This window comes from Stegostoma tigrinum, chromosome 15 (genome assembly GCF_030684315.1).
Source record: "Stegostoma tigrinum isolate sSteTig4 chromosome 15, sSteTig4.hap1, whole genome shotgun sequence".
Taxonomy (NCBI): Eukaryota; Metazoa; Chordata; class Chondrichthyes; order Orectolobiformes; family Stegostomatidae; genus Stegostoma; species Stegostoma tigrinum.
The window spans coordinates 26,268,810-26,278,022 of record NC_081368.1 but is presented as its reverse complement, the minus strand read 5'-3'; the positions used below and the strand labels follow the sequence as shown (position 1 = coordinate 26,278,022).

At 44.0% G+C, this 9,213-nt stretch overlaps 1 protein-coding gene across 1 annotated transcript in view; it reads left to right on the top strand.

The window, feature by feature from the left end:
* Positions 1 to 6,898: 6,898 nt before the first annotated feature.
* The window catches only part of LOC125458975 (uncharacterized), a 53,131-nt gene continuing 50,816 nt past the window's right edge, over positions 6,899 to 9,213 (top strand). Inside the window, exon 1 of the mRNA XM_059651256.1 lies at positions 6,899 to 7,432. Within this exon, the coding sequence (XP_059507239.1) occupies positions 7,055 to 7,432 (378 nt within the window). The 5' untranslated portion in view covers positions 6,899 to 7,054. The remainder of the gene's footprint in view (positions 7,433 to 9,213) is intronic.

The following is a 9,213-nucleotide window of genomic DNA, read 5'->3' as shown; positions in this document are numbered from 1 at the left end:
CAAACACCCAGAAAACTGATACTTTCCCAAACAGTTACATAAAATCTCTCCATCAATAAGATAAATTATGTAGACTATTTTCCAGATCTTGGGGCACTGACATTTGAATTTATCATCAGATTTAATGAGCTAGCACAGCCTTTGGCTGACAGAGGAAAAGAGTATTTGGGGACTATAATCTCAAACCCAGGGCTACAGTCAGGGCAGCAATGATCCCTGTTCACTGGCATGCTTCTGAGACATGCACTACTTACTACAGCCACCTTAAAGGATGCATCTCCCAGTCGCAAACCATTTTAACTCCCCCTCCCATTCCTCAGATGACATGTCCATCATGGGCCTCCTGTGGTGCCACAATGATGTCACCCGAAGGTTGCAAGAACAGCAACTCATATTCTGCTTGGGAACCCTGCAGCCCAATGGTATCAATGTGGACTTCACAAGCTTCAAAATCGCCCCTCCCCCCACTGCATCACAAAACCAGCCCAGCCTGTCTCCGCTTCCCTAACCTGTTCTTCCTCTCACCCAACCCTTCCTCCCACCTCAAGCCGCACCTCCATTTCCTACCTACTACCTCATCCCGCCTCCTTGACCTTTCTGTCTTCCCTGGACTGACCTATCCCCTCCCTACCTCCCCACCTATACTCTCCTCTCCACCTATCTTCTTTTCTCTCCATCTTCGGTCCGCCTCCCCCTCTCTCCCTATTTATTCCAGAACCCTCTCCCCATCCCCCTCTCTGATGAAGAGTCTCGGCCCGAAACGTCAGCTTTTGTGCTCCTGAGATGCTGCTTGGCCTGCTGTGTTCATCCAGCTTCACACTTTGTTATCTTGGATTCTCCAGCATCTGCAGTTCCCATGATCACTGGTGCTATTTGTGATGCTTTGTGAAGAACTTCCAAACTCAATGGTAAGAAAGACCATCCAAAAACAATATCCTTGTCAAAGCAACATGCCCATCATCAAGATGCTAATCATTTAAATATGGGCAGGACAATTCATTCCTTCGGCCAGATATTAGACTTCTAAAGTAACTAATTTACTTGTAATTCAGTCACACCGGGGATTCCACCATTCCAGAATGGTGGTATTGCTTTAGGGATGGTCTCAAAGAATTGCTGTAGAAGTCAAACATCCCTGTTGACTCATACGAGTCCCTGATTTGTGATAAACTAAAATGGAGAAAGTTAATTTAACAGGGACCAAGGGACTTTGTTGAGGCATCTTGGAGAACTCATAAAAATCCAAAAAATTCATTTACATTTGGCAGCATCAGTAGGCTGCATTTTGGATTTATCAGCCACTTCAGAACCCATTGAATTGAGCAAAAGCAAGTCATCCTCAAAACTTTGGGACTGCCTGAGGATAAATAGTTAAGGAATTCAGTTCCTTATATTTATAAATTAAGACAGGATTGAGCTTCCAAATTGCAATGGACTTGACATTCATTGGAAACATAAAAGAATAAGAAGTAAACGAACTAAACCAAAACTCAGGAATCAGCAATGCAGAAGGTTCTTATAATGTACGTAGTAATGGTGTCATCCAAACTAGGACATTTTCTGGTCTTGCTTAGGTTTTGTTTGGTGTTTGTGTAACAAAATAAAAGGCAGAACAGCAAGACAAGCACAAGCTTCAGTGTTGTTGCATTAGGTAGGCTGCAAGTTATCAACTGTAACTTCATTTCCTTAGTGCTGTCCAGTGTCTCCTGTTACAAAGTGCATGCACGTGGAGGAAATATGATTTAGCCATGATGCCCTTTACCCAAGCCCTGCTTACACTTACTGTCAATGGTCAAATTTTTAAAAAACTGGTCACTTGGTTGATGTTTTATAAAATTACTGATGCCTGTAAGAAATGATGTTTAATTTTAGCTCCCATTTCTGAATCCCGTAGTAGGAAAGAACTATTGGCCAAATTTTGCCTTCTTGCAATCACAACTGCTGGGGTCAAAGAAGAAAATGAAAAGAAATATCACTGGCTTCCAGTGTGCTGCTCGGTGTCCATTTCCTCTTGCAGTTATGATCAGCCCAGGTGTGTGGCCCATATACTACCGGGAAGATTGCAGCTGGCATCTGATGAATGCCCTCAGCAAGGACTCTAAACCATTTGTCTCTGACTAGAAGGTTTGTTTTTTGGGCACATTCATCTTTGAAATTCAATGGGGAGAGCTTTCCACTGGTTTCTGCACATTGGAGTAACTAATGTAACCCCCTCTTTAAGAAGTGATGTAGAGAGAAAACAGGGAATTTTATAGGACAAAGGATGTGGAATAGGTATAGGGGCTAAACATTGGCAAATGGGACTAGATTAATTTAGGATATCTGGTCAGCATGTACAAGATGGACTGAAGGGTCTGTTGCTGTACTGTACACTAAGACCCTATAGGTGAGTGAATCGGACACTGGTAATGGGAGATATACTAGAGTCCATTATCAAAGATTTTCTAGTAGAGCATATAGAAAATAGCAGCAGAATCAGACACAGCATGGATTTAATAAAACCAAATCTACTGGAATTCTTCACAAATGTAACTAGAGCTGTTCAGAGCAAGCCAGTGGATGCAGTTTATTTGGACATTCAGAAGGCTTTTGACAAAGTCCCACCTAAGAGATTGTGTAAAATTAAAGCACATGATGGTGAAGTAGTGCATTGGGATGGATAGAAAATTGGTTCGCAGACAAGAAACAAATAGTGGGAATAAATTGGTTAATTTCTGAACAGCAGGTAGTGAATAGAGTACTGCAAGAATCAATGCCAGAACCCCAGTTATTCATAATTAGTGTTAATTATTTCTACAAGTGAACTAAATGTAGTATCTCAAAATGTGCAGATAATACAAAGTTGGGAGGAAAATGCAGAGATGTTGCAGTCTGATTTGGACAGACTAAGTGAATGGGCAAATGCATGTAGATGCAGTATAAGTGGATAAATGTGAGGCTGTCCACTTTGGTAGCAAAAATAGGAAGACAGATCATTTTTAAATGGCTGTAAATTGAGGGGAAATGTTCACTGAGACCTGGGTGACCTCATGCATCAGTTGCTGAAAGTGAGTATGCAGAGGAGTGGGCAGTGAAGGGGGCAAAAAAAAACCAAAAACTGCTAGGTGAAACTCAGTGAGCCTGGCAATATCTGTGGAGAGAAAGCACAGTTAGTGTCTCAAATGCAGCGTTTTTGTTTCAGATCTCCAGCATCCGCAGTTTTTTTTACTTTAGTAAAAATGTCAAACCGTCAGCCTTTATAGCAATAGGATTTGAATACCAAAGCAGGATGTCTTCCTGCAATTATACAGGGCATTGATGACACTGCACCTGGAACATTGAGAGCAGTTTTGATCTTCTTACCTGAGGAACGGTATTCTTGCCATGCAGGGAATACAACAAAGGTTTACCAATTTGAATCCTAGCCTAGTAGGACTGACAGACAAGGAGAGATTGAGTCGATTAGGATTGTATTCACTGGAGTTTAAAAGAATAAAGGAGGGGATCTCAAAAACCTATATAACGTGAAAAGGTCCAGACAGGTTAGATTCAGCAAGGACATACCCGATGGTGGGAAAGTCCAGAACCAGAGGTCATAGTTTAAGGATAAGTGGCAAAGTTTTTGCGACTGCAATGAGGCGTAAGTTCTTCACCCAAAGAGCCTGTAGAAGTCGGTACTACGAAAAGAGGTTGAGGCAAAAGCATTATACATATTCAAGGAGGTAGATATAGCTGTTGTGGCTGAAGGAATCAAGGGAGACAAGGGGAGCGTGGGATTAGGATTCTGAGCTCGATGATCAGCCATGATCATATTGGATATGTAGCATGCTTGTTGAATGGCCTACTCATGCTCCTTTCTTCAAAGTTTATAGTGAGTCATACGTGGCACAAAAGAAAAATGGTTATTGTTGGGTGTCAGAGGAAAATAGTCCAAAAGGTTCCGGGGGTAAAGTGTATTCTAAAAGGGGGAGGGTAGAATAATCTCCAGCAGTGCTGAAGGTGTGGAGGAGCACGTGGAGCTTGATAAGGGTGCAAAAGGTTACACTGACTAAGTCAACTTCTCAAATACAAAGCATGCTTCTCATTTCTGATATTTGTTATGCTTCACTGGGCTAGCATATTGGAAATCAAGTCCTGCTATTCCTAGAATCATCATAAAAATTAAAGATTTTATATAAAGCTCACAAAATTTCTCAATTTATCTCCATTTTAGATCCAGGTTGGCAGAAAGCACAGACCAGGTTACTGCACTTAAACATGGTAACTATGTATTACAAATAAATAAATTCTAGTTACAGGTAAATAATTATGAACAATTGACATAAATACCACATAAAACTCCACCCACAGACATACAAAGAGGGTGCTACAACCAGAGGGAAAGACTGGTGAGGTAGTTCAATGGCCCCTGTCTATAGATGAGGTGATCTTCTCATTTTGTCAGAATCTGCTGCTCTTTCATCTTGCATCTCCATGTACTATCACTTGCTGTAGGAAGCACAGGACAACTGGTCCATGCTTATCAGAGATAATGGGAACTGCAGATGCTGGAGATTCCAAGATAATAAAATGTGAGGCTGGACGAACACAGCAGGCCAAGCAGCATCTCAGGAGCACAAAAGCTGACGTTTCGGGCCTAGACCCTTCATCAGAGAGGGGGATGGGGGGAGGGAACTGGAATAAATAGGGAGAGAGGGGGAGGCGGACCGAAGATGGAGAGTAAAGAAGATAGGTGGAGAGAGTGTAGGTGGGGAGGTAGGGAGGGGATAGGTCAGTCCAGGGAAGACGGACAGGTCAAGGAGGTGGGATGAAGTTAGTAGGTAGCGGGGGGTGCGGCTTGGGGTGGGAGGAAGGGATGGGTGAGAGGAAGAACCAGTTAGGGAGGCAGAGACAGGTTGGACTGGTTTTGGGATGCAGTGGGTGGGGGGGAAGAGCTGGGCTGGTTGTGTGGTGCAGTGGGGGGAGGGGACGAACTGGGCTGGTTGAGGGATGCAGTAGGGGAAGGGGAGATTTTGAGGTCCATGCTTATAATGTTTTTTCCAAAAATTCATTCATGGGTTGGGAGTGTTACTTACTAGGCCAGCATTTATTGCCCATTCCTAATTGTTAAGTGTCAACCATATTGCTGTGGGTCTGGAGTCACATGTAGGCCAGACCAGGTGATAATGACAGTTTCCTTCCCTAAAGGACATTAGGGAACCAGATAATAAAATGTGAGGCTGGATGAACACAGCATCTCAGGAGCACAAAAGCTGACGTTTCGGGCCTAGACCCTTCATCAGAGAGGGGGATGGGGGGAGGGAACTGGAATAAATAGGGAGAGAGGGGGAGGCGGACCGAAGATGGAGAGTACAAGAGAGTTGCAATGGGAGAGAGATTCCCTGAGGTTGGTCCGGAGGGAGGAGGGTAACTTCTTCAGGTTAGGCATCCCTGGAAGAGGCTTCGCAATGAGGTTAAAATAGTATCAGAGATAATGGGAACTGCAGATGCTGGAGATTCCAAGATAATAAAATGTGAGGCTGGATGAACACAGCAGGCCAAGCAGATAGTTTTTTTCTGAGAATCAACAATGGACTTGTGATCATCATTAGACTGTCAATTCCAGATCTTTATCCAATTCAAATTCCACCATCTGCCCAGCAGGATTTGAACCTCGCTCCCTAGAACATTACCTGGAGTTCTGGATTAGCAGTCCAGTGATAACACCAATATGAGGGTTGAGGTGTTTACTGCAGAGAAAGGACTACTTCTTTTTCAGAAGTCCAATTGCTTTTCTCTCAAAGATTCACACCCACAAGCTGTTCTGCCACCTGGAAACCAATCACATAGTTGACAGTAAGCAGGAGGCCTCTGGTGTATGGAATGGTGATCAGTTTTTTAAAATTAGAATAAGCTAATTATTGTTGGCTGGATTTCAATTTGTATGCACTGTTTGATTGAAATGGAAAAGGACCATTTTAAAAACCAATAATTGTGCAAAAGATTACTACACCTTTTAAAAGCAAGTTACCTGACACTCACTGAGTATTGTATTCAAACAGTGGATATGTATACTATATAAAAACCAAAAGAAAAGAAATGTGGATGCTGGAAATCAGGAACAAAAACAGAAGTTGCTGGAAAAAACTCAAAAAAGGCCTGACAGCATGTGAAGAAAAAAAACACAAAGTTAGTGTTTCAGATCTGGTGACCCTTCCTCAGAACTGATGGTAGCTGGGAAAATGTCAGTTTAAATGCAGAAAGTGAGGGGGTTGGGGTAAGAAGTAAAAAATAGGATAGAGCCTGAAGAGCAGTTGGATAGACAAAGCAGTTGATAATCTGGCTGGAAGGGTGAACAGTTGTTAATGACTATAAATAACCACTGTTATGCAAACTATAATGATCTACTGTGAACTAGGTGAGAGAAATATAACACTTGCAAGAAATAACCAACCTGACCAGGAATTCCCTGTGGATATTTTCTAATCAATCTGTTCAGAGATGCTATTACACACTTCTGGAGCAGGACCTGAACCCAGGTCTCCTGGCTCAGAGGTAGGCACACTACCACTGTAGTGAAGGAGCCCTAGTGATCCACTTTTATTTTAAAGATTTAACTATTTTTAAGATATGTTATTAGGCACTTCTGGAGAAACCAGGACTTGAACTCGGGCCTCTTGCCCCAGAAGTAGGGACAGAATCACACCAGCAGACAAGACCCCCGGTATACTGGGTTAGAAACCTCCAATAGGTGTGGGACGTCGCCAGTTTTGCTGATTGATGATCCACTCCACACTGGGTTAGAAACATGCAGCAGCTGTGTGTAGTCTGAGAAATCCCTCTTGTCAATCATTGTCCAGGCTCTGGTGGTTGGAGAAGGGGAGGGGGCGGTGCTCGGTGGTGGCGGCGGCTGTTATGATGGAGGTAAATTAGATATTGTCCGAGTTGAGGGTCTTACTTTGATTAAAAATAGTAGGAAACTGAGAGGCTGTAAGGAGCGCGATTTTCCCTCCATCCCTTTCTATTGGGGGTTTGGTGAGGGTGACGGGACTTTGCCATTTGCTGGCTCCCAGGGCTGCCGCTGCTTCTCTAGCGGATGGTCCAAGAGCGAGGGGGGACGAATGGTGAAGGCCCCGTCACTCGATGTTTTGTCGGCTGTGCTGGTGTCTTTACTGCTCATATTGAACTATCCTCCCGGTCGGGGGATTCTCTGTCTTGTACCATAAAGAAGGAAAGGCCGAACAGCCTAATGTTGCTGTTTCTTTTGGTGTTGTGTAAAATGTGGTGTTTTCCCTCGCGGCGGCACCTGTTCATCGGGAGGAGAAACGCCACGCGCTTGGCCCAAGGACCGTTAGTTTTCAAAATGGTGCACCCGTGCACTCCTGGTGAGGGTGTCCTCACTCGACATGGACTGGGCCTAGAGCGGCATTTAAATTCCACCAACTGCGACGGTGAGACTCGAACATTCCCTGGGGTAAGTGGATTCGTAGTCTAGTTCTAATACCGCCAGTCTCGGAGCTGCATCCTGGAGTTTGAAAACGTCTTCCTATAGACCTATTACACAACCTCTCCGGGCGGGTGAGACTTGATTCTGGACGTTCAGGTCCAAAGATTGTAGATCAGACTGTTCAGACAAGTTACTGTATACTTCCCAGAACAAGAGGGACCTGAACACCAGGGCTCCTAACTCTTGAGGTAGGAATACTGCCGCAAGACTCTTGGTTGTTATAGTTTGGAGTCCACATTATCACAAGTAGACCTGTCTTCAACAACAAGAAGGACACTATCTCCTTCCCCTGACCTGGTATTTAAAGGGATCAGCAACCACTTAGTGGCTTACTGATTTCTACTGGATACCACCTGATTTGTAAAGTTCTGTTTCAGTTCTTTACTGTTGTTAAAGCCTAGATGCATTTTGCCCTGACTTTGAGCTCTCTGCATGTAACTTCCCCTCAAATGTGCATGCAGCAGCCTATGTCACCTTGGACTACAACATTGACAAGGATGAACAGCGAAGCTGACACAGGGCTGGACAAGCTACTTGCAGGGTGGGTGAGAAGAATGCCTGTCAAAGGAGGCAATATCCACATAGTATTCAGAATGTCATTCTCCTATTCAAAGCTCCCTGAGAAACTGTGCCAGATGATTGTTTCAGGAAGGACATCCTCTTTGAAATCTGTCATCTGACAGTAGTATTGCCAGAAGTTGGTGAGAATGGTTGTGGATTTGAGCCTACAGCAGATAATATTTGCAACATTTATCTGTTTAAAACAGATTTGATCAATTACTGTCATGTGTACTGAGGTACCTACTGTGAAAAGTGTTGTCTTATGTGTTTAACAAGCAGGCTGTATCCAGCCCAGCTCGTCCCAGCCTGCCTAACCTGTTCTTCCTCTCACCTATCCCCCCCTCCCACCCCAAGCCGCACCTCTATTTCCTACCTACTAACCTCATCCTGCCCCCTTGACCTGTCTGTCCTCCCTAGGCTGACTTATCCCCTCCCTACCTCCCCACCCATACTCTCTTCTCCTGTATCCATCTTCAATCCGCCTCCCCCTCTCTTCCTATTTGTTTCAGAATCCCCTCCTCATCCCCCTTTTCTGATGAAGGGTCTAGGCCCGAAACGTCAGCTTTTGTGCTCCTGAGATGCTGCTTGGCCTGCTGTGTTCATCCAGCTCCACACTTTGTTATCTTGGATTCTCCAGCATCTGCAGTTCCCATTATCTCTGAGACTGTATCCTACACTCTGTTCTGTTAACCCTGATGCACCTGTATATATTATAGCTGCGGAGAAGGTGTAGAAAGTGATGAATATTTAAGAGGTCCATTCTATCAATTCTGAAGAGTCATCTAAACTAGAAATTTTAGTTTGTTTTTTTCTCCATGGATGCTGCTTGACCTGCTGTGATCTCCAGCACTTTGATTTCAGCCTGAACTACTGCATGTGGCACAGTCATGGCTGTGACATTGACCGACAGATGCTTTGACTGGGTCTGGGATATTATTGGAATTGATCACCAGATCTGTGCTGGAAAAGATAGGCCCCTAACTTTGTGCGTAGCTCCATGCTAAATTAGGTCTGAACTCCTCCATATCACTAATGTTGTACACAAACCAAATATACAAAGTATCTCTTTGTACTTATCCATAAATTTTCTTCTGCAAAAAAAAATTTGCCCTCTAGCAGGATGGCATATGTGCTATCTTTCCCTATGCTGTGGTTGCAAGCTGCTTACACCTTGATGTCTCCCCACA